The 25,782-nt window shown below is 48.3% G+C and overlaps 2 protein-coding genes across 7 annotated transcripts in view; both read right to left on the bottom strand.

Annotated features, from left to right (window-relative positions):
* Positions 1 to 213: 213 nt before the first annotated feature.
* On the bottom strand, positions 214 to 25,379 carry rnf111 (ring finger protein 111). 6 transcript variants are annotated; one of them, XR_014119506.1, is made up of 14 exons: positions 24,455 to 25,379; positions 19,996 to 20,116; positions 11,648 to 11,808; positions 9,419 to 9,637; positions 8,923 to 9,278; positions 7,280 to 7,529; positions 5,260 to 5,629; positions 4,053 to 4,178; positions 3,702 to 3,819; positions 3,231 to 3,311; positions 2,932 to 3,027; positions 2,133 to 2,236; positions 1,473 to 1,831; positions 214 to 1,124 (listed from the first exon to the last, which is right to left on the bottom strand). XR_014119506.1 is itself a non-coding variant. In XM_081705991.1 (13 exons), the coding sequence occupies exons 1-13, from the start codon at positions 25,377 to 25,379 to the stop codon at positions 1,714 to 1,716; spliced, it is 3,045 nt and encodes a 1,014-aa protein (XP_081562117.1). In that variant the 3' UTR covers positions 214 to 1,713. The 6 variants fall into 6 exon arrangements, 5 of the variants coding, with proteins under 5 accessions (XP_081562117.1, XP_081562119.1, XP_081562118.1 ...); XM_081705991.1 differs by having other exon boundaries at positions 214 to 1,831; XM_081705993.1 differs by having other exon boundaries at positions 214 to 1,831; positions 7,280 to 7,526.
* Positions 25,333 to 25,782, bottom strand: part of myo1ea (myosin IEa) — a 52,222-nt gene continuing 51,772 nt past the window's right edge. The window contains exon 27 of the mRNA XM_081705989.1: positions 25,333 to 25,464. Coding sequence (XP_081562115.1) covers positions 25,428 to 25,464 — 37 coding nt within the window. The 3' untranslated portion in view covers positions 25,333 to 25,427. The remainder of the gene's footprint in view (positions 25,465 to 25,782) is intronic.

The following is a 25,782-nucleotide window of genomic DNA, read 5'->3' as shown; positions in this document are numbered from 1 at the left end:
TACATTCAGCACAGTCCCTTCCCTAACAGTTAATAAAATAATAGGTATTCTTACGATGTCTTAGCAGAAGTGAAAGAATTTCTGACTAATCGGTGATCAGGAGAGGATTGTTTCCATTTAAGAATAGCTCTACACTAGCTATATCGTAATTACAAAAGTAAGTTTGCAGTTGTACATGGATGTTTTGTTATTGAGTGACACAGTGGACACCGCAAGTGTTACCTAACTTTATTAATATTATTTTAAAACTAATGTAAATCCCTTGGAGTATCATCCTGGGACCATTAAGTCTATGAACGCATGGATACCTGCCATTAAGTACTGCATTCCAACACTCCATTCAAAATTATTACAGTTTTTTCCCCCAAAAATTCAGCAAACAGAGAGGAAATACACGGCCTCAGCGCACTTTCATTCTCAAAGCACTCCTGTCTTTTGTCTTTCATGTGCAAGTATATGCAAGTTAGCTAGTTGAGAATAATATTAGTGTTAGGCTTTTACAGCAGCAAAAAAAAGAAAATAAAAGAAAAATAAACAAATAAGTTTGCTGCACAGCTAGAGAGAGAGAGAGAGAGAGAGAGAGAGAGAGAGAGAGAGAATGCACTCATGACAGAGTATGTGTATGTAATGACCATATCTAAACACAGAAAATCAGTCTGGAAAAGTCCATTTCAGAGATGTGCAGAGAGACAAGGGTGTCCAGGAATCCATGATAATCAATACTCCGTTTTCTCAATTCCTCCAGGCTTGTGGCCGCTGTGCTTACGTGCCCAAGATCCCACTTGACCAGGTGTGACAGGGTTTACTGAGGAAGCACAGTCCAACACTGCCCTCATCAAACATCACATATCATGACCACAAAGACAAACAGAACAAAGAGGTGACAGTCAGGATTTTTTTTTTTGTTTTTTTTGTTTTTTGGTCTTTAGAAACACACTACATAAAGTGTGGGGGATGTGTAGTCAAATCCAAGGGTGTGGAGGAATATGCAGGACACAAGCTTATCCTGTAAGGTGAGAGGAGGTTCCTCGGTGGAGGAGAACGCTGGGGGTGGGTGAACACTGATACAGCAGCCCATCTGTTAAGCATGATCTTATTTCCTAATTAAGGAATGTCTTGATTCACTTTAAAAAACAAAAAAACAAAAATCAGATCACATTGTCTAAAACATAAAACTAATCAATATACCAATCCATAAAATTAGTCCTGCAATGTTTTAAAATGGAGGTTGACATTCTATTCCAGTAAAGCAAGGCATTAGGTACATAAAAATGCTTCTTTACTAGAGCAGCTACTCTTGCCCGCAAGTCCATAGAGCCTGCTAGCTCTGTATCATTTATATGTGCAAAGAAATGCATTGCAAGGATCCATGCAAAACAAAACAAAAAACCCAAAACAAAAACGACAAAGAACACATAATATACTGACACCTGTGAAAACAATTAAAAGCTACATAAAAGCTTTATAAATACCATAAAATTGAAAACTCTTAATGGAGATGTAGTCTTGCAGTATTGGTACTATATGACAGCTGGCACTCTTTGCGCAAGTTTTTTTTCTCTCTCTCTTTTTTTCAGTATTGGATCTGCACAGGTAAATTCATGCCATCTTTGGTTGAATGTGTTACTGAAGGGAAAAAAGAAAACAATGCAAAGAAAAAAAAAACCCCAGATACAACAACCACCCCCCAAAAAAGGTCATAGAAAAACAGCATCAACTTTCAGAGGATAACTGGGCCTCTATGTCCACTCTGCAGATGGGGCACTTTTTGTTAGTGAGGAGCCACTGGTCCACACACAGCTGATGGAAGAGGTGCATACAAGGCAGGCGTCTGAAAAAGAAGAAGGGCCAAAGCACTGAGAAGAGTAAGGAAGAGCAACGACTGGACATGAGCACACTAAGGAGAAACAAACACAAAACAATGTGTAGGTCACATGTTCTACCAGCAGGGGGCACAAGAGGATATAAAAGAAGGAAAGGGGAAGCGTTTTACTGATGAACTGGGAATAAACAGTGAAGCAAATTGGTCAAGCAGTCTTAAAGGAAAAGGTGTTTTATCATCTGGCTCAAGAGCACAGACTGGACTGGATACGAGGACAAAAGAGACGGCAGCGCACGCGTCAAAGGCTTACCGGACATCCTCCCCTTCCTCCAGTATTGACAGACAGATGGTGCATTTCTCCTCAGTGTCTTCCTCTGCCCCCTCCTCCTCATCCTGCTTACTGTGCAGCTTTCTCTGTGAGAGAGAGGCCATTATAAACACACGCATGCACACACATGCAGAGAGGCCATTATACGCACACGCATGCACACACATGCAGAGAGGCCATTATACACACACACACACACACATGCAGCATCCAAACTGTCATTCTTTCACACAGACGGAGACAGCTGCTGTGTCACATGGCATCAGATGGGTTACATGGTCATTTTCTACTTAAAGTGTATATTTTGGTTGAGAACTCTCATTTATTTTTCATCAAATTATATTATATTGTTAGTGGGTCCATAAATACTACAGCATTTTAATCCATAAATACTATTGTATTTTTATAAAATAATGAATTTAAGTGAAATTACAGCCCAATAGGATGACTAAATATTTGTATTAATTTTTTTTTTTTTTATAAAAAACAAACCTTTTCATTTTTATATAATTGGCCTTACTCCCTAGCTTAAACCTTAAACCTGTAGACCTTAGTCCCCACCAGGTGTAACATCTACAATAAAATGTCAGTTGAGACATGTCACTCCCTTGTGAAACTGTTCACTAATTTCTCACCAGGTTTGAAGAGGGCTTCATATTTAGCAAGAACAGCTGTTCGTTAATGGCCCTCTCCAGCACATTCAACACTGGAAGGCCGTGTTTGCTGTTACGACAGCATGCACTCCCAATCACAGTCCGCGCGAGTCGAGGTGTGTTCTCACCTTCTTGTACTTGTGCGGGTAAGTGCACCTCTCTATAGTTCCCTGAGAGGCCCCTCGATTCACAGTCCCCAGACGTTCCTCTAAATGCAGCAGATCCTGAGCAGCACAATCAACCGAACAAATCAAAAAATTAACTTCCACTCGTTTTTCAAGCCAGTGCCTTTTCTTTTCATTAGAGATTTAATTAATGTGTTACTATTCTTTTTTTGTTATTTTAAACTGAGGCTGGCAGGGGTGTAAAAGCATCTCTAAACTGCTAAGCGCTTTTTAATTGCCCTCACTGACGGTGTAAGTTTTACCTCATAGGTTCGGCCAAATCCAGTCATTCTGGATGAGATGTAGCGAATGTGCGGATAGGTGACTTCAGGCATGCCAGTGTGCTGTGGGAGAGAGGCAGAAAAGGGAGACGCTCATATCTGCAGGCTGAGAGGCAGCCGTGTTACCAAAAAACAGACGGGCAGCATGTTTGCACGATTAACAAATTATTCAATCTGAACTACCCAAACACTGTTGTTTACTTCTAAGCGTGTCAGATTTGATCTTTAAGTCTGAAACGGCTCTTGAGCAATGGCTATAACCAGCAATGCATAATTCATGAGGTCTAATAATCTGCCACTGAAATACCAGATGTTAAGAATTGGGGGGCTTGAGTCTGCCATCATTAATCTGTCCAATACCTGAACCCATTCCAGTCCTCCATTATTTATGCTAATGTATGATAATGTGTGTAATTATGGCTGGGAGTGGGTGCTGCAGAGGAGGGGTCTCACCATCAGCTGGATGGGGAAGTGGTGCAGTCTGGGCGGGGGATGGTAGTGGGGAAGATGGGTGTGTAGATGTCCTGAAGGGTACGGGGCTACGGTCACGCCCGCCTCTATGCCCAGCTCCCTGGGGTAGAGCAATAACAGGCACCATCAACACAGCAAACCTATTCAGCGGTTATATAAGGCTCCAAAGATGAAAAAACAAAACAATTTACTCATGACGTTACTATATTTAGCTCTTGAGTATTTTAATTTTATTCTAATCAGAAAACTGCTGATTAGAATAGTTCTGAGCACAAAAACAGAGTTGGAATGGGTCAGTAAGGCGATGCTGTGGTCTGTGGAGGCTGCACGTACCACGTGGTCCTCTGGTCGGTCTGGCGGGGGTGTGACGACATGGTCTGTGGCACGTGGATGTGGTGTCCATGGCCGTAGTTGGGGTGCATTCTGTGCGGGTGTGGGGGGGGCCTTTCATGTGCTCGGCTGCAGGATGACAACAGGAGAATCAGACAGCGAGGCCAAACAGGCTTATTCCTAAGGCACCAGCATGACCTGCGTCTAACAGTGAACGAAAGGTAGCAGTCACCAGTTAGCGTGAAGGTTTTATATACACACATACATATATTAGTGGTCTCAATCGATTAAAAAAATAACTGAGAATCAAAATAACAGACTGTGATTAATCATGATTAATCACAGGTTAATCAAGTTTCAAAATTTTATTACAATATTAAAATACTAGTACTGACTTGGAATGTGCTGGAATAAAGAATCTGGTTAGAGTAATCATTTTATTTAACTTTATAATAACATCTCAACATAGTTGAGTAAGATTACTTAAAACAGTGAACTTGTTTGAAATGACTCCAGTCAAGCAGGTCATATGCTTTTCGTTTAAGCAGTTGCTCAGGCAGACTAGCTTGGCTGCACTCTGCCAGCGTAGCTAGACGAACATCGGCTATAAACTCAGTGCTAGCACCTTCACTAACATCAGCAAAGATGTGCTTTTCCCCAAAGGTGAAACTTCAGACTTCGGTGCAAAAGATAGTTCATCACTGCAATACGTGCACACAACTTTAGTTTTATTCCAACTCCCATCTTGAAGCTTTTTAAAAGGAAACCTGCCGTCCAGCACAACAGACGATGTCTCCTCAGTCATCGTATTATCTGTTTGCGCCTTTCGATAATTCAGTAATAAAATGCACAGGATTTACAAGGGGAAGCTGGTAATTTGATTTCCAATTTCAAATCAATCGGGGATATATATATATATATATATATATATATATATATATATATATATATATATATATATATATATATATAAATAAAACATCCCTAAAAAGATTATATATAAATATATCTATAATCTTTTTAGGGATGTTTTTTTTTTTTTTTTGGGGGGGGAATCAAATTACCAGCTTCCCCCAGTAAATACACACACACACACACACACACGTTAGCGAGCAGTTTGCTATTGCGGCCTAACGGAGGTGTGTGAGGTACTGTAGGTGTGGAAGAGTTCCAGCAGGAGTGTAATAGGGCCCCTGGTGCAGTCACTCACGTCGGGTGCTGCATCATCCTGCGTCTCTGCACCTCTATCCGCTGCAGGATCTCGTGCTGATGGAGCCTCTGTACAGGGTTGGGGCCCAGCACAGGCAGGTGGTGCGGCAGGGCCTGGTGCTCGGGGGCCAGGTGCTGGGGTAGCGGGGCACCGGAACCCGAGAGGTGATGGGGCTGGAGAGGAGGGGGCGGGGCGGGCGGCACGGCGTGGGCGGGCCCGTGGGAGGGCAGAGGTGCGTGGAAGGGGAGCACAGGGTGGGGGATGACGTAGTCGCCCTGCGGTGGGGGCTGAGGAGGGGGCGGGGCACTGGCATGCGTGTGGGGGCAGGATGAGGAGGACTGGTGGTGCAAGGAACGTGCCAGGGGGCCGTCTGGGGGGAGAGAGAGAGAGAGAGAGAGAGAGAGAGAGAGAAGCAATGAGTAAGCAACAATGTTGGGAGGTATATATATGCACACACACACCCATCTCACTATAATAAACACCTTTATACTTCAGCCTTTATTTATTCATGTTTTTCCTCTCCAATTATGTTGCAAAGCTAAATGCATTCAACAATTTAAACTTAGTTCTACAATGTTCAATTTCTTCTTGTATTATTGTTTAATTCCCTCAAACTTGAAGCTTTGGCAAACGCACCATTTGCATGCTTCGTCATGACAACAGAGCACCGTGACTGGAACTGTGGGAGAGGTTATCCCTTTTCCCCCTCTACAATTTTCTCTGTAGTTTTCTTGCTGCGTTGTTAAGCTGCTGTCAGAATAATGATTATTACTATATTTTTAGATGTTGTAATGATGACTCTACACCCTACTAGATTTTTAAGCAAAATGTTTAAATGTCTGAAACTGTGCGACACTTGGCTGTGCTCAGTGGAGCCTTTCAAACCTCCATGAGCAGTGAGGCAATGCCAGACCACCGAGCAGTGAGGGAGAGCTGAACTGAGTGTGCGGTTCACAGCCACTCTGCACACGCATGACTACCCAGGAGTAGAAATGAGTTACTGATGGCTGAGGTACCAGTGGGATTGCATCTGGCTGAGACAGACAGACATATTGATAGAAAGTGGAGAAAGAGAAAGCGCGAGATGGATGGAGATAGACAGAGGGAGAGAGAGAGAGAGAGAGAGAGAGAGAGAGAGAGAGAGAGAGAGAGAGAGAGAGAGATGGAGGGATAGAGAGAGGCAGAGGTGGCTAGACCAACAAATGGAGGTGGAGTGAGTGAGTGAGAGAGAGAGATGGGGAGAGACAGGACGGAGGGAGAGAGAGGGAGAGATGGGGGAGGGGAGGAGAGATAGCGAGAGACGAGGGAGGGCGCGAGGGGGGAGGAGTGGCGGGGGGAGAGGGAGAGAGAGAGAGAGAGAGAGAGAGAGAGAGGGAGAGGGAGAGAGAGAAAGAGAGAGAGAGAGAGAGAAAGGCAGGTGCTCCAGTGCACAGCAATTACCCCTCTAAATACAGAGCCACCAGGGAAGCTGCCACACTCATTCACATTCTGCACGCCTCTACAGCGAGGAGAAGCCGCAATTACAGGCGACTGCTGGGCAATCACTACCTGCAGTAGCGACCACATTAAACATCAGGTGCTTTACCTAATTACCCTCGGTGCTGGGCTGGCCTACACACTGAACACATACATGCATAAGTTCAACGTGAAGAATGTAATGGCAGGGGATACCGCACCACTGCGGGCTTCATTTTGATCCGACTGAACCAACCACGTGCCAACAGTGCCCGCTGACATTTCATTCCTTACTTGCAATTTAGAAAACACGCTGGGAGGTTTGTCTATTCTATTTTTACCCTATAGAATAAACCCCTGCCAAAATAAATATGCATAAGCTTACTGTACTTCCTTTTCTTCAAATAAAGTGGTTTAGTTTGAAGAGTGAAGCCCAAGGTTTATGTAGCTCGACTTGTCCAAAGAAACCACCTTGGAATTCCCTTCTGAAGGAATGCACGAGTGGCGCCCTTTGATCTTTTAAGGGTAAGGGGCGTGGTGTTGGTGCGAGGGGCGTGGTGCTTACAGGAAGGATGCATGTAGTGCCTGCAGGACGAGAGCTGAGGCTGGGGCTGCGGCTGGGCCACCATGGCCGGGCTGAACGACTCCACCACGTTGGGCTGGCTGGGCCCCGGTGCAGCCTGGGAAACGTAGGCCGGAGGACGCGAGGTGGAGCCTGGACAGCACGGGTCGAAGGCGGAGGCGCCGCCGAAGGTCGCGCTGCTGGAGCCGCCGCTCCGCACAGCACTGCTACTGAGATCCACAGGCAGAGTCTGCTGGGAGGGAGAGAGAGAGAAAGGGAGAGAGGAGAAGAAGAATGAGGGGAAAAAAAAGAGGGAATGGAGGGAAAGAAAAAGAGAATGAAAGAACAAGGAAAAAATCAAATGAGAGCACGGCAGAGAGAAAGAGTGCGGGAGGGAGCGAGAGTGGGTGAGAGGAAGGAGGAGGGAGAGAGAAAGAAACGGGAGGGAGAAGTGGGAAATGTGGAAGGGCAAAAGAATGGGGGGGAAAAAAAAAAAATCAGCTCAGTTAATGAACCATCAGTGGAATAAAACAGATGTAAATGATCTGAAAGGTGACTGAGCACTCGTTTGAGTGGAGCCGCTCACCCCAGAAATGAGGCGTCTGAGTAAGAGAACGACCCAGGACGGCGCCTGGTCACGCGTTTGAAAAGCGCTCGCCACTTCTAATCCCATTTAAGGCTTTGATGTATAAAAGATGAGGCAGCGCACCTAGTCCCCCCCGTCTGCGCATATCTGATCGCCAGCCGAGGGATCTCACTGCTCACGGTGCCATCGGCAACAGCCACCACCGCTTGCCTAATGCATTCAACGTGGAACATGGAAACTGCAGCCTGTTCCTGCTAACTCTGAATGCGTCTTCTGGAACTCAGCGTGCATCACTGAACATTGTGAGTGTTGAGAGAGAGCCCCCAGACCCACAGAGGAAAACACCATTATGTAGAGATGCGTACGTACGCACACGCAGACGCAGACGCAGACGCAGACGCAGACACACACACACACACACACACACACACACACACACACACACACACACGATCTTTCATTAGAATAGAATACAGGAGCAATTAGCTCCATGTGAATTATTTAGAGCTCATGCTATGCAGCTAGGGGAGCTTCAGACAAAAAACACCCCCCACCCCCGTGTAAAAATGTTAAAATAAGACACAGATGCTTTATTCCCCTGCTAACTCCATTATCTAAATATAAAGAGCATTACATATTGTAAGGGGCATCTTTTAATAATACCTCAAATTATTTGAACAGGGAGCAAACAGGACAGTAAATATATGGAACACTACTAACACACACACACACACACGCAGTTCCTTCCCGCCCCCCTCGCAAAACACTTTATGAGACCTTCAACATCGCAGTTCAGCTATTTTATATTTTATAAGCTATTCTATATTTTATGTACTTTATAAATACATATACTAGCCTGTAAATAAAAGAAATGACATTTCAGTAGCACTACTACACCCGTCGGTCAGCATACACAAACTGTGCAACACACACATTTACACGCAGAGAACGGCCATGTGACAGACGCTTGTATCCAGAGCGACTGATGTACGTCTCAGTGTGACGGTGGTGCTGCTGCCACCCTGCTCCACCTGGAGCTCGGTTACGGGCCGTGTGGTACCTGGTCGTGGTATTGGCCGCTGCCGCCCACTGCGCCACAGGGGGCCGTCACAGCGGTGGGCCTCTCCAACGGGCAGCTGGGCTCGGGGAAGGCCAGCGAGGAGGGGGCGGGGCCTGCGTGGTGGTGGTGGTGGTGGTGGAAGTGGTGCGAGTGGCCGTGGGCGTGCTGGGAGGTGGTGGGCTGCTGCGGGCCGGGCGGCTGCGCCGGCCCCGCCTGCATGCACCCCAGGTGGGCGTGGCCGAGGGTCACGTGACCCGAGGAGGGCCCGCCACAGGGCGAGTGCTGTGGGCAGCAGGACGGCAGCCTGGGCATCGCTACTCCTCCGTTGTCGCCTAACGGTCCCCTCCTCCCGTCTTCTTATGCAAAAGACCAGATAAGACACTCGTGAGGACTCAGAAACATCAAAAAGTAGTTAGAAATAAAGCCAATAGCATTTCAGCTCAACACATGAGATGTCACGGATAAACAGTAAGGTGCTCGGCCAGGACGCCCTCACCCTCTGCGGCAGTGGCGGTGGTGCTGGGCCCCGGGACCCCAGCGTGGGAGTGAGCTTCCAGCATACGGTCGGCCACCATGGCGGGGCAGCTGGCGGACGGCCCCGGGGGCTCATGGGCCGCGTCTGAGGTAGAGGCGTGGAGAGACGAGGAAGAGGAGGATGAAGAGCTGGCAGGCTGCGAGTGAACGCTGTCTGAAGTGGTTGGCACAACTGAGAGATCTGAGGAGGCCAAAATACACATGCATATTCACGTATTTGCAAACACAAACACACACACACACACACACACACACACACACACACACACAGACAGATCAGATGCATGCGCTTAGCCAGATGTCTGTCTTTAAATCTCTAATTTGGTTGTGAGACAGTGTGTGAAACTATGTGTGTATTAGAGTCTGTGTGTGAGACAGTGTGCATGTTTGTAATAGAGACTGTGTGTGTATATATGTGTAAGAGACTTGCTTCAGTGACCGAGTGGCCCAGGAGGATAGATGCTCATTAACATTCCAGAGTGAGCATTCCATCTGCTTTTCATATTCACAAATTAATTTCTCTGCCTCTCAAAAGAAATGCAAATGTGGCTGTATCTCTGAGCTCTGTGCTTCTTCACGAAAAACACAAACCACTTTCAACTGGAAATCAAATCTAAGTGATGTAAATGAGGTTTCTTTTATGAACCTTACTAGCACAGCAGATTATAAGGAGCACAGTGTAACGAACACACAAGTATACACACATGCACACATACGCACGTGAGGGCACACATACTCAAACACGCACGCACGCACACTTTCATACAAACCCACACATCCCTTTATTCAGAGTGGCAGTTTAATTGGTTTCAATAGCACAACTCATTGTCTTTCAGAAAGCTCAGGCAGTGTGCATAACAGACAGACTTCATTATACTGCCTGCAAATGAAATGAAGAAACACACAATTACACCCGCGCGGAATATGGGAGAGGGCTGAGGGTACAGCCCAGCCTGCGAGCCGCACTACAGCTGCACAGTCTATTCATATCCCAGCGCTTGATTAAAAGATATAGATTAATCATTATTAATGGTGCAGGCATGGAACAGGCTTGGAGAGTGTGAATGGTCATGACTGAACAACCCTGATTGAATGTGCCACACTCATTCCTCTTCAGCCCCTCACTCTTACCATCTTTTCTCCTTTATTCCACCCAACACCCAAATACACATGTACTCACATCTATGTATACACACACACACACACGCACACACACACACACACACACACATAGAAAACTGAAGTGCATCAGATGTGACATCTAATACTTCTCTAACCCCAGGCAGCACAGAACTGGATAATCCAATGACAATCTAGAGCTTCTAAACCCATATATAATGTACTATAGGCTATATATAATGTACTACAAACTACATATGATGCACTATAGACTTAAATCTAGAATATTACTGTAGACGTTAGAGAACATTCACTTATCCATTTAGATACAAAGCAAATGTTTCATCTTCTGAATGTAGTAACTAAGACATAAATATGGTACCATAATGGTTTAAATGATGGTAGTGCTAGCCTTCTTGTTTTTCTTAAATGTTTTTTTTTTAATATTTGTTGCCCTTGGTTAACTTTGTTTTGGGAGACAACACATTTTCTAAAATAAATAGACAAAGAAAAGTAAGAGTCAGTTCTGCATTTAGAAGTACACAGAGATACTAAGCGGCATCACTGATTCACAAGCAAATGTTTGTCTTTTTGTCACAAATGCACTTCCAAGCAAATTACAGCATATTAAAAGACTTTTGGGGGGTGGGGTGCCTAAAACGATGCGATGCCAGTATAGTCATAATAATACACACATGGCCTGAGGGAAGGAGGTCAGTTCCTGTTTATTTACATTGGCCACACCCCCACGACAGAGAAAAAAATTAGAGCCACGAATGAATGCGCACGTGTGTGTGTGTGTGTGTGTGTGTAAGCATTTTCTGTTTATGCTCAGCTACTATTTATCTAGTCATACTGTTATTTGTAGTTATCACAGTGCGTTTGTCTTTGTGTTTTTGTTTGGCACACTGGTATTGTTCAACATACTCTACACTGTACGAGCCCTGAGGCTGGAAAAGTACCCATAAGAAAAATGACGAACGCTAAAAATAATAATTTAAAATTAGAAAATTAAAAGATAAACGTTGGACCAAAGTGAATGTTGCATTATTATGAGGTGTGGTGTCCTTACCATCTTCGTCCACGGTGAGGTCCACCACCTCGCCGGCGCTCTGCCTGAGGGGCTGGATGACAGTGGACAGGCGGTGGCGCCCTCGGCCCTCCTGAGCCCGACTCTGAGAGCAGCTCGGGCCCCAGTGCATCCTACCATGACCCCCCACTGACCGCGGCCTGCTGAAAACACGAACACACACACAAACCAGAAAAGTCATTACTTAACAACCTGGTCGGTCATACAGAACACCGGAATGCCTCAGTCTGAGGCACACGTGTCACAGGGTGAATGAGTTTAAGCACAAGCTCTCATACGCTGAGGAGAGTGTAATATGAGCTCAGGCTGTTTGAGACCCAGCAAGAGGCCGTGAAGGAAGAGTGCTGATAGGACACGCAAAGCCATCGATGAAATCGAAGCTCAACCGCATGAGCTAGCAAGAGTAATGAAACATGAGCGAGCTCCTGCGAGCACTGTAAGCGGAGGCTGTCCAGCAGGAGCAGGGCTTTTAGCTACAGTACAGAAACAAGCTCCACTTTAGATGCTCCAGCTATGAGCGAGCAGAAAGAAGAATAAGAAGCAGGCGACAGAATAGCTGCAGCACGCAGGTGCATGTGCGCACATGCACACACACAGACACACACGCGCGCGCGCACACACACACACATACATACACGCACGCGCACACAGACACGCACGTGCACACACAATAAATCTGAGACAGGGCACACCAGAATATACACACACCCTTCCCACACAGTGAGAGCTGTGCATCATGGCTTTACAGAGACAGGGCCATGGAGCCACTGTTTGATGCACTGTACTGAAGAGGCTGAAAGAAGCAGAGCTGGCATGCACACAGGACCCTGCTGTGAGCTGAAGAAACCCAGTGCTGATGGGAAGGGCTCTGAAGACGAGAGGACCCAGACTCAGCCTTTCTACGGCACAATACAGCACCACGATCTGAACCAGACTAATAAATGACACATTTACAGCTCTTGGCAGACGCTCAGTGTGCTTAATGTGAATATAAACATCAACAACATGCCTGATGGGAACAGATTTGACTTTAATTAGGTACCGTTATCCCATTTATATCAGAGGTTACAGAATTTTACTACACACACACACACGCACGCACGCACGCACGCACGCAAATGTATTCAACCCCCTGAAAAGTCATCAGATTCATCTGCAATTTATATATTCCAGGTAGTACAAAAATAACCCTGAAATCCAACTTGGAAGAAGCACATTTTTGTTACAATAACAGCTTGAGGATTGCTGGGGCAAGTTTCTACCAGCTTTGCACAGTTTTGAGCGATTGTGGCCCATTTTTTCCAGACAGATTTTCTCCTGGTTGTTCAGACTGGGTGGATGTTTGTCAACTGTGATTTTCTTAAACAGTGCCACGGACTCTGGACCTTGACTATGGCCACAGTAGAACAACCACCTTTGTGTTGTTCAGCCACTCCTGTGTTGCGTTTGTTGCTTGAGATCACTGTCCCACCGAAAGGTGCAGTTTCTGCCCAGCTTTAGTTTTTGAGACTGAAGCAGATTGCCTTGCATTATCTCCCAGTTTTTATGCCATCCATCTGTCCTTCAATTTTAACAAGATGCCCAGTCTCCGCCGAGGAGAAACATCCCCACGACGTGCTGCTGCCACCCCCACACTTCACTGCTGAGATGGTGATTGTCGAGGAATGGCTAATGTTAGGTGTGTGGGATGCAGAGCTCTTGATACGGCTGACTGGTGCACCTCCACTCCAGTCTCAGCCACTGAACTCTGGAGCTCCTTCAGAGCCACTGCTGGAGTCTCTGATACCGAGTTTTAAGGGACGTCTTGTCTAGGCAGTGCCTGGGTGGAGTGAGGCAGCCTCTGTTTCCTCACAACTGATCCGATAGTGCTCACCAGGATGTCCAAACACTGGGGTATCTGTCCAAAACTTCCACTGGGAAACTGAGTGTGCCACACTGATTATATCAGGATGTGCAAAAGACGAAGCATTTGGTCTTTAGTTTATGCACACCCTGGCCCATGCACACCCTAACAAACATACACTCTACCCTACACTCACCGACCCACATACACCCTTGCACATTTACACCTTGCCATGCCAAAAGCACATGATAAGCTCCCTCCACCAAAGCTCAGTACGGGCCCCATACACATATTCTCATGAGGCTCTAACTTTCTAATGAAAAAAAAGGCACTTTTAAAGCCATAAATTGCACACATTTTCATTTTCTCACTCAGAGAAAAGAAACGAAGCAGTTCAACAGTAGATACACAGCAGCAAGCCAAACAAACAAACAAACAAAAACCAACCAACCAACAAAATCCTTCACAGTAAACAGAGATTGTGTGTGCGTGGACGCGTTGGTGTGCAAGTGTAAATGCGTGAGGGGTGGAGGGAAGGGGGCACAGACACTTCTTCTGTATTACAGCCCTGAGAGTGACGCCATCCATGTCAGATCACATAACTGAGCACGTGAGCCCTACTAATTGTCTCACCATCCCACGAATTCTCACCCTCCACCATCCTCTGACTTCGCTCTCCTCCCTAACCTTGCTCCTCCTCGCATTCCATATGTTCTGCATGGATCCCATGTTTTGTTCTTTTTCTTGCAACAAGCTGTTTTGTCAGTAATTACACAGCACACTCGACATGTGATTAAATACTGCAAAAGGCTTCAGAGTTTGCCAAGGAACTAAAAGCCCTGAAGACTTTATTTTTGATCTGCTCGTGTAACATGTTGTTCCAGCTGTGACTGTGTGTGTGTGTGTGTGTGTGTGTGTGTGTGTGTGTGTGTGTGTGTGTGTGTGTGTGTGTGTGTGTATTTTACTCTAGTTTCCACACACTACACAGCCACTGAAGATGAATAAAGTTGCACAGGGAGAAAAAAAAAAAAAGCATTAATTCAGGGAAAAAAAAAAAAAAAAGAAAGAAAAAAAAAAGACATGGCTTCATGGCAAATGTCCAAAATTCTCACTTAATTCCAAGGAATTCTGCAGATGCACTGGGAATTGGCCAGGGCTGCGGTGGGACCGAATCCATAGGAATGGCCCAGCGGCTCAGGCTGCCGTAAAGCAGGGCTACGGCGGGGACAGAGCGGAGGTGTAACTCTGGAAGGGCTTCAGGGCTGCACTTTCTCCACCGGGAGACTCCCTCCCCTTTCCTACACCCAACCCCCGTGCCCTGCCGCCCAGCCATAGATTGCATCATTAATGCATCAAAACAAAATGATTAGCAACAAGCGCGCTGGGCCTCGGGGGCAATGTCCCAGGAGCAGGGGGGAAAAGCAGCACTCAGGGGCAGAACCCGCACCCCCACCCCCACCACGCTGACTGCCTGCTCACCAGGAAGGCTAAGGCACCCCAGCTGTAAGAGCCGACCCTCTAGAAGTGGACTCAGCCCGGGCAGGGGAGGGGTGGAAGCACACTGCTCAGGTAGAAGGCAGAGCGCCACCTGCGGGTGAACTGGGCAGACCGCAACATTCCGTAGTGGCCCCACAAACGGGCGCGGTCTAAAGAAACGGGCTCAAACAAGCGCGTCATTCAAAAATACATTAGAGGGAATGGCATCGCTACACCCAAAGCTAAAACAGGAACTCGAATTACCAAATCATTAAAAATCTAATCAAAATAAATATTTAGGCTACTTACTGCAAGGTTAATGGAAGCATTTTTTATTTTATTTTATTTTTGCCTAAATGGAGAAAATTACAAGTAATCAAAATATTGGCTACTTATTTGTTTAGAGAGGATTTGCAGTCACAAACCCACAAACAAAAAAACATGCATGCATACACACTCACACTTCTCCCCATTTCAGTATCAGAGTGGTGAGATGAACACACCAAAAATACCTGAGACTGTGATGCTGCTCTTTAATTGGCCCGTGCCGTTGTCTCCAATGGCCGCGTTGCTAAGTTCCCAGGGAGAGGACCACACCCCCCGGGAGGAGTTTCTAATTACCCACAAGTAGGCCTGGGATTATTTTGTAAATACCTGTTTACCGCGATGGCCTCCTGCGGCATTGGTGAGAGCGGAAAACTGTAAACACAGGCATTCGGGGAGCTTCCCGAGGAGGTGGGGTGGGGGAGGAATGTCAGGCGTGTTATCAGCGAGGAGTATTTGGCCAACACTGCTCCGCTCAATGGCTCGAGAGCCCATAATGAGAGGATGAGGAGTCTACATGGTGAGGCTTTGGAGGGGTGGGTGCAGTTTTAATGAAGTGCCGTAGCACCACCACAAATCAGCTTGATGCTAAGCGGTTCAATTCAAGGACTTCAATGGTATAGTTCAGCCATAGTTCAAGCCAATCCCCACAGTCAGGCCCAATTATCAAACAACGTTCAGACAAACAAAGATCACACGAGGAAAAAACAAAAGAGAAGCAGAAAACATCCCCATAAACAAGGACAGAAATAGAATATGACTCAACACATACACACGCACACACACTGACACAGACACGCACGCAGCTCAAACCTCTTTTGCTGGCCATTCTTTACACTGTAAACAAAAGGTCTTTAAGCGGATGTCCTATAGCTCTCACCCTGCTGACCTCTGACCCCCACACCCTCCATTCAGCACCCCTCCTCCCTCCTACCTAGCCAGTGCTAAAAATGGCTGCCGTACTCAGCATTCTTCTACGTGACAGGGCAACCGGAAGTGAGACGAGAGATTAAACAAACCCCCCCCCCCTCCTTACTCTCACTCCCTCCCTCCCTCGCTCATGCACATTCACAGGAAATGCCTTTTTCTGAGAATTTTTATGTTAAAATAGTCGCACAGAAAGAGGAAAGAAGAGGAGGAGCAAGGTGCAAGAAGGAGAGAGAGAGTGCGAGAGAAAAAAAAAAAAAAGATAAATGAGGAGCCTGTGAGTGTGGGAGAGAATGTAAAAAACAAGAGTGAATCACAGCAAGAAAGTGTGTGTGTGTGTGTGTGTGTGTGTGTGTGTGTGTGTGTGTGTGTGTGTGTGTGTGTGTGTGTGTGTGTGTGTGTGTGTGTGTGTGTGTGTGAGAGAGTGAGGGAGGGTTACATAGCGAGAGATTAAATAAACTAGCAAAGGCTGTGGAGAAAGTCTAGAAAAAGTGCACTGAGACAAAGGAGGGCCTAATTAGGGTGGTCACAGCCACGCCCCAGGCCCCGCACGCCACAGTAACCAGCCACGCCCCCTAACTATGAACATGATCTTGCATCAAGCCCTGGGCTGAGTCCCAGGCGTGTGTGTGTGTGGATGTGCCTCAGTGCGGGGGGCTGGTTCAGGGGGTTCAGGGGCTCTAGCAGACTGTGGGTTTTGAAAGAGGATCGCAGGATAGGCTCGGCTAAAAACAGCCTGGCATGTGCACCCCACAGAGTAGCTCCAAGGCGAAGGGGCAAAAGAGTGGCCCGACAAGCCCCGGCGAGCCCCGGCACACAGCACAGGGCTGGATGTGAAGACCTCCGAACCTTGCCATGGGGACATTCTAATAATAACAAGAATGAGGCCTACTAAGGGTGATGGGAGCTCGCTTTGCAATTATTAAAAAGATACTGAAAAATGCATGTGCACACACATGCACCGAAGTGTGCACGTGAGCAAGTAAATCAGCAGAGATGCATACGTGCTCGCACAAGCACACCTAGATGTGTAAGTACACACACATGTGCATGGGCTTTCAACACACTTCCAAACCTTGTGCTACACATGCAGCACACGGATAACACCTCCCTGGTCACTTCTTCTATTGTGCACACACACCTGAATAACCACACACCCACACAACCTTCTACACTCAAGCACTCAAACACACAAGCATGCACAATCACACATACAATCCCCATATTTCATCTGACCTTCTTCACAGGTCATTTGTTTTCCTGAGCTGTAGAGACTTGCAGCCATTAACCCAACCCCCAATACACACACACACACACACACACACACCTCCCCTTTTGCTTCTACATTCCGCAGCTAAAGTCTAGAGAGGGATCATCAGCATTCAGAACCACTACCTGACCTGAGCTCCCATCCTCTACCAGCTCCCTCACACACGCGCACGCATACACACACGCACACGCGCACGCGCACGCACACGCGCACGCACACACTCTCAGAGCTGACCCCAGCACCTCCATTCTCTACTCTCTACCATCTCTGTCTCTCTCTCACACACACACACACACACAGCACGTGGGACTGCATCAGTTTCCCTCCATGTGATTAAGAATAATAGGTTTTCTGACCTTTCTGGGAGCAGGTGAGCTACATGCAGACTCAGTAAGGGTGGACAGCAGCATAAAAACCCACTGCAGGCTCCTCAGTACTGCTGCAGCCGCGGTTCCGGTCCAGCTGATGGAGCACAATCGGCCCACTGAACGGCCTCGCAGTACAAGCATCTGGTGCTAGACTGTACCATTACCCATCTTCTTAATATGATTTTTATTTTGATCTATAAATATCATGCCTACACCTCAGTAAGACATCATGCTCATTTTGAACTAATGGCTTCTTACCGGGTAAGATCAACCAAGAACTGGCTAAGCTAATGTCAGATTTGCACATACATAAAGTCACGATATCCAGAAACTCGTCTTTACTGACTGCACGATGTGTCACATTGATTCTCTTGCCGCTGACTAGAATTACAGTTCAAAATGGCAGCAGAGAAATTATGCCGAAATTATGCCATTCACTCCAGAGGAGGCTTAACGTAGTAACTCAACAGCACGTCAACCAAGTGAAACATGAGAGCATTTGTCACAAGGGGAGACATCGGTGTCCTCCTCCCCCTCTCCACAAACATGGGGCTGACACACGCCGCGGCATCCCGACTGTCCTGCAGCCAGGCAACGCACGAGCATCAACTGCCTCAGTGCTGTGCGAGTGATGGAGCGGGACGTGGCCAAGCAAAGGCCTGACCGGGCAAACGCCACATACTCGCATGCCGGCTGCCGGGGTTTCCGTTTCTGTAGAGAGGAGTCACGGAAGAGCGACGTGGCTCTCGTATGCATGGAGAAGGGTTAAATAAGAGGGACGCCGCTTTCGTTTCCATGACGAGAGGGGTGGGGTAAGAGCAACTGGGCTTTCGTTTCCGTGAAGAGAGGGGTGGGGTAAGAGCAGCTGGGCTTTCGTTTCCGTGAAGAGAGGGGTGGGGTAAGAGCAGCTGGGCTTTCGTTTCCGTGGAGAAGGGTGGGGTAAGAGCAGCTGCTGTTGGGTGATGAAGGGTCAGGGAAGCGTGACAGCGCTTTCATTTCCTCAGAGAAGCATAGAACAAGAACAACTGGGCTTTCATTTCTACAAAGGGATGAGTCAGTATGTTTTCTTCCTGGGGAAATGCCACTTTTGCTTCTGCAGAGAAGAGTTTCGTTTCCACTGAAGGGTGGAAGAGGAGTGCCAGGGTTGAGTCAGGGAAGACGGTGCCACAGTAGACCCTCCTGGACCCTCAACCCCGAAATAGGTTCGACAAGGGTCAACATTTGTGTGTCATCTCCATACAGAGGTGAGCGGGTCGGTCAGCACAATCGAGTTGCTGGGATGACTCGGCTCCGCACGCCAAGGCTCCTCGATGACATTTATGAGGTGAACATTAAGGCACAGGAGGTAAATAATATTTACATTTACGGCATTTATGGCATAACACACCACCACAGAATCTTTACAGCTACACCTTATAACCCTGACAACAATTACATCTTACAAGGCCTCATCTAGATGTATTAAAAACACTGATTTTGACAGTTGCATTTATAAGCCTTAGAACATGCACGTCAACATAGTAGAACATGTGGTATCCCAGACCCAGGTTTCAAATGTAGAAGAAAAGAACATCTACTTGAAACTCAATTTCTGTATTTTCTTGTTTGTTTTTTTCCCAACCCAAGGCCAGGGATTCTGAACATGTGTCCCTAGAAGGCAAAGGGGTGGAGCTAGCACGTTATTTCAGACATGGGAGCCGCCACAAGTGTGCACCACCAGCTATGAGAGCAGTGAAACTTCCACATCCGGCCTCTGCAGAGGCCTGGTGAGGGACTAAACACACTGTCCGCCCTGCTGGAGATCTGCAGCCACACACACTGGGATGCACGTTGCATGGGGACTTTGCAGAAGGAATGTTAGGCACAATTTACACACACACACACCTAATGAAAGCTCTTTTGTAGTTCGTTTTTTTCCCTCCTAGCCAAGGACTTCAAAATTGTATTCGGCATTAGAAAACAGGCACACTGGCACTGCAACGACAATGACTTCTGCTTCTCGTCCGAGTGCGACACACATGCACACAGACGGCTGACGGGTGTCACGAGTCAGATCACTGCTCGGCTGCAATGATGCGTGCGTTATGCACCGTAATAATCCCCGGAGAGTTCAAGGGCTCACCTGAAGGCATCCCCCACGATCTCCACCTCGCTGTCTGTCGAGGTGACGTTGATCTCCTCATTGGCTGGGACAGGAGGCGCAGGCGTGGCCTCGATCACCACCACGTCTTCATCCAACACACCTGACGCAAAACAAACAAAACAAACCTCCGTCGGTTCATCCCACAAGATGTGTTAAAGAAAATAAAATAAAAGCAAAAACAGGGAAACACCAGTGATCAAGTTTCATTTTTACTACAAGCAGCTCAGCGGTATGAGCCAAAAGGAAGGCGTTCCAGCAGAACACGCAGACGGGGAAAGCAAAAGCAAACATCTACGATGGACAGAGCACTAAGCAACTAATGACACAAGGCTAGAATGTTCAGCACAGTAGTGGCTGAAGATTTCAATTTAAATTTGAACTTGGCATCACAGGTTGGGACAAACAGCAGAATCCTCTGGAGTTTCAGAGGCCAAAGGAGACTCAGACCCACGTGAGAAAAGGATCTGATCGTCTGGAGCCTTCTTTTTTCCCTCTCTCCACCGCACCCCCCCCCCCCCCCCCGCCCCACACACACAGAGTCTAAATAAACAAAGTGGCAAAAGCCACATAACCAGCTTAAGTGAATGAGGATTGAAGCCTCTACTGTTTGTGTTAAGCGTGGCATGATATCAAGAAACATCACACTGCAATCAAAGAACTTCTGATAGCAACTGCAATACTTCACAAGTTAAAAACACCCTGGAGAACACTATGATAGTGTTAAAGGACAACTTGTATAAGACTGACCAAAGATGACAAGTTTGCTGGATCATGGTAATACATTGATTCTTCAAAACACCCACAGAACACTAATCAAAAACATTTGAGGTTGGAAGGAACACTTACATCACACCACGATAACGTTTCTCTGTGAAATCAGGATTGCAAAGACCAGTCCTGTGATAACCATTAACAAACAATACATTGTGCACATCTATTTGTATTTGTTGTGCAAGCCCTCTCTATGTGGCTTCTGATTGGCTGCCAGCTCTAAGCCCGGCCCACATTCACACCGGGCTTGACCTCTGACCTGGGAAGAAGCTTAGGGTGTGTTCAAACACAAGGTACACAATGGCACACAAGCTGTTTGCAGAACAGGGGCAACATTCCTGCATTACTCAACACTGTTCATGAATGTAGCATTAATATCAAACCAATGTAATAATATATAAAAGCTAAAGATTTCAATACTCTTGTGTGTGCACTAATTCTGTCTGCAAAACTTCAAAAAATGTGGAAAAATAATTCTGCCAAAGTAAAAACTTTTACTCGTTAAAACCATTAATTAGTCTCTTTGACGAAAATATCTCCTCTGAACCAGATAGAAGCGTTATCTGAACAGCTCCATGCTAAATCTTGCATGCTCCTCTGTAGTCGTGTGTGCTGAGGCAGTAGAGGACTCTAGTGAGTACGGGCATCCTCCTGGGGAGGTTGTTAGGGTAGGGTAGTGAATCCTACAGAGTGTTTCTTCCTGGCAACTCTCACTCCAACAGGCAAAAACAAATGACTGTCGTGGTGAGCAGGAACACAGCAACGGGTTACGCCGCACACTACTCCAACACCACCACAAAACCTGCTGCATTCGCGGGCCATTCCGTTTTCACTTTCTTCATAGACTGACGGCGCACACTTTTAAATGACCGTGTGAACGATCTATACAGATGGTGTGCGCACAAACACTGGTGCTCAGGTTTGGAGTCTACATGTTCCCTCTACACGTGGATGTAAACCCCATGAGTGGAAGCAGTGGGTCTGCATCATCCTTCACGCCCCGTCTCCAGGATAAGGGCACTGCTGGAGGGTAAAAAGCTTCCTGCAGGGGCTCGGGGGAGCAGCTCTGGCACCCTGCGCTCCTTCCACCCACCTACTTCCCATGGCACATGCACAACCCCCTTAACCCCAACCCTCCCACACAACAACACCCGACACAAATGCGGACACGCGCAGACGCTGGCTCCTTCGCTTCCTGAACTCCAGCTTCCGGGGACAGCTAAGCCCTTCCGCACAGAAACGCTCCGGAGCCCCGCTGCTCTCCATCACCACAGCAGGTGCTGGAGGTCTCTGCGGAGCAGCAGTGCTGGCGTGAGGACACCCAGACCAGCCCAGGCCCCTGCCACACAAACGCACGCTGCACCCGCACCGTAGGGGAATGCCGGCCGTCTGCAAATCCGCGTTCAGACGAGCTCTGCGGTCAGATGAGCTCCGTTTCCTGGGCGGCGAGTACTCGGACGCGGACGCCTTGAAGTTTTAGCACGTCTGCCCCAATGTTGCGCTTGTGTTCTGCACCGCATTCCCAGTGCCGGAGAGGGTTGTGGGGGAACGCGCGAGTGCGCATGATGAGGTGTCTTTGGAGGCAGTATGCGTTTTTCTAGACGCAGAGCAGAGGGAGGAGGAAAGAGGTGGTGACAGGTGAAGCTGCTACATCCTGCTCTCCTACTGCAGAACGCCTTCTCCACAGCACTCGCATTTTCTCACATCTCTGCAAGTCTAAAGGGTAAAGTGTGTGTGTGTGTGTTTGCGGGAGTGTGTGCACAAGGGGGCTTGGACAGCAGTGTGAGAAAAGTGTGTTAGCTTGGGTAAGCCTTCTTAGTAATTCAGAATGGCATAAGTCTAGGTACCATTGCTCAAGAGGAAATACACACACATCCGCACGCACATGCACACTACCACACATGCACGCACATCCGCACGCACACTACCACCACACAAAATCACCCATGAGGAATGCAGATACTGGAACGCTGATACTGTTTTTCCATTCCACTTCTCTCTGGCCTTCACATGAGAGCTTCAAAGCAGAGCCATACATTAGAATTCCATTATCACTCAATCACTCAATCACTTACACACACACACACACACACACACACACACACACACACACACACACACACACACACACACACACACACACACACACACACACACACACACACACACACACACACACATTAATGAGCACTGCACTAAGCCCTGGACTCAGATGCTTGTAAAGGCATGCATAAAAGAGCACCAAAACTAAATATAAAACAACCTTCCAAAGAAAGGCAACTCATGAAGGGGCAGGAGGATAGCATGGAATGCAGCCTTGTACTGTATACTGAGAGAGAGAGAGAGAGAGAGAGAAAGAAGAGGAGAGGAAGAGAGACTGAGAGTGTGAGGTGACTGCCAGCAATTCTGAAACACATAAAGCTGAGTACTGGGTATCTGTGAAAGGGGGTGTCTGTGCACAAGAGACCGTGTGGGAACACCCATCTATGCAAACCGTGCGCACGCGCGCGTGTGTCCTATACACTGCACTGAAGCAGTGTCAACCAAACAGCGGTGCTGAGGCCAAAAGGCTGTGCGAACAGCGTAAATGCACAGCACTAGGAAAGCTGAGAAATAACTCAGCATTCGTTTCCCTGTCCACACGTGGGCTCTAAACTTCGGCTGTCAGCCATTCAACAGGCTCGTGAGAGCCACTCTGTAAATTGACTAATGACATTCAACAACTTCCTTGACAACCAGGGCAGGAAAGGAGTTGCTCAAATGGAGAGACTGTCAAGCTTCTAACCCACCACCACCAGCCGCTTCCTTTAAATGTCACTAAATGACTACTGTGCCATCCACAAAGTTCAGTTTGCAGAAAAGCGACTCATCTCAGTACAAATTGTCTTGTTTTCTGAGTTTTTTGGGGTTTTTTTAGCTTTTACTCAAATACTCTAACTTACCACAAGTTTCCTCTCACAAGAAACTTGCCTTACAATACAATCTTTAAAGACACTTGCTTAGTATCACAAATAAAAGCTCCTTTTGGGCTGGACCCTGCACAGACGCTGTGGCACCCACACCACTAACAAGCTCCCTGTGGTGGTTCAGAACTCCCCCGTTTGTAGCCGTGATGTCTGTGCTGAGGAGATACAGTGCATGACAGAGCGCCTCTCCGTACCTGCCCAGGGCACTGCCAAACAGAGCCCCTATTTTGCTGGGGGTCAGAGGTAAAGCCAGACAAGGAATGTTCTGGAAAACCAACAGCCTGTCATTCGCAGGCTACAAATGCGACTCGGAAACGATCTCCATGGGTGATGGCAGTTTACGCAGGAAGCAGCGGTCGAGGAGGTGTACCGCTGCTCGGGTGAGCCCAGACCTTGCCGTGCCAGGCATCCGCAGAAGCTGGGGGCAGGCAGGGGCACACCGGCCCTCTGAACACTGCCCATTCTGGTTAATGAGGGACGCGCGCAGCTGGACGGGACCGCCGCAGATGGTGCGTGAGTGTGGCGCTACAGTGACAGCAGATCACTCGTGGAGTCGTTTGGGAAAAGTGTGTTGAAGGTTGCTATCTAAGGTTACACTATGTACACCAGCACGAGTAGGCACTGTTCACCCCTTCCTCTCTCAATTCTGATATGCTGGTGTCGCTAAGCTTCTGGATGGCTGATGAGTGAGAGGTGTTTACCTGAGGCCACGGCATTGCCACTTGCTTGACTCCCGCCGCTGCTGCTCACGCCCACATAGAGCTCATCCTCCCCCTCCGTGGAAGAGGACGAGGAGGAGTCGGAGGTGAGCTCCTCGCTGGAGCTGCTTGTGCTGTGCAGGAGCGCGTATTTCCTGCGCGCGATCACCTCCCTCTTCTTTCTCTGAAGCAGCAGGCGCTCCTTCTGCTTCGGGGTGCGTGGAGCTCCGCCCCCCGCCCCGCCCTTGGCGAAGCGCTTCCGGCTCAGTGCCCGACGCGGGCCCAGGCACGGCCGCTTCACGTGGCTGGCCTCTGGCTCCAGCCGCGCCCACTTGTGCGAGCGGCCGGCGCGGGGCCGGCTGAGCAGGGGCCGGATGCCCATAGCCGGGCCTGTGCCGGCACCAGCAGACCCAGCCGAGGCTGGGGCCGACGCCCTCACGTGGGTCAGCGGCGGCTGCCGCCCGGTCGCTGGTCCCACCGCCAGGCCCCTGTCCTCCTCCGAGCTGAGGGTGTCTGAATCACCGAAGCGCAAGCTTGAGGAGGGCGAGGAGGCACAGTCACTGAAGGAGGACTCGGGCTGCCGTTCGTCCTCGCTCCGCGGCTCCAGCAGCGCCGCCCTGTGGCGCGGAGGCGCAAGCGCGGTCTCACCGACACGCCCTTCCTTGAAGGAGCAGTCCGATGGCCCCGCCTGTTGGCTCTTGCGCTTCTTGCGGCTCGCCAGGCCTCTGTCTGAGTCTCTGCGGCCCGTCTCTCGCAGGGGCCGGTGACGAGCGTCAGCGCACAGCGGGGCGAACTCGCTGCCCGCCTTGCCAATCACTTCCACCTCAGCTGGATAGCTCTTGGCCGTCTCCATGGGCTCGGGGTTTCCCAGAGGCCCCTTCAGGGTCTCCTGTTTGCGGCGTGCGTCAGACGGGACCTCACTCTTCATCGTGATCGGCCCACGTAGGAGAGGAACTGTAGACACACACAGCAGTTCCTATGTGTCCATCAGCAGTGAAGCAGCCTTCCCACAACTGCAAGGAAGGAAGAGAAGGCAGAGGTGAAGCCATTGTAAACCAACAAAAACTACACAACCAAAAGAGGCAGTTCGCCTCCGTCCTACACGATAAGCCCCTCCACCCACAGAAGTGAGCCTGGACTGGAACCCCAGTCTCGGCACCGCTTGGGCGCCAATGAAAGAAAAGGGGACGGTGAGGAAGATAAAGTCATCGCTGCCTTTCCATTCACAGAGGGAAAACAAACAGGCCCGCGCCCATCCTCTGCCCGACAGCCCGCGCATGCTGCTAACACAATAAATCTCGAGAGCGGGGGGATAATGGGCCCAGGAACAT

The sequence above is a fragment of the Electrophorus electricus genome, chromosome 23 (assembly GCF_041902795.1).
Source record: "Electrophorus electricus isolate QZ-2024a chromosome 23, ASM4190279v1, whole genome shotgun sequence".
NCBI lineage: Eukaryota > Metazoa > Chordata > Actinopteri > Gymnotiformes > Gymnotidae > Electrophorus > Electrophorus electricus.
The sequence above is the reverse complement of the archived record's forward strand: the minus strand, read 5'-3'. Positions and strand labels throughout refer to the sequence as shown.

Excerpts from the sequence above, each read along its gene's own strand:
- rnf111 (XM_081705991.1), bottom strand. The coding sequence starts at position 25,379 with ATGAAGAGTGAGGTCCCGTCTGACGCACGCCGCAAACAGGAGACCCTG. Across the intron at positions 9,638-11,647 it reads CCTCACCGTGGACGAAGATG|ATCTCTCAGTTGTGCCAACC; the intron begins GTAAGGACACCA and ends TGGCCTCCTCAG. Across the intron at positions 7,530-8,922 it reads GCGGCCAATACCACGACCAG|CAGACTCTGCCTGTGGATCT; the intron begins GTACCACACGGC and ends TCTCCCTCCCAG.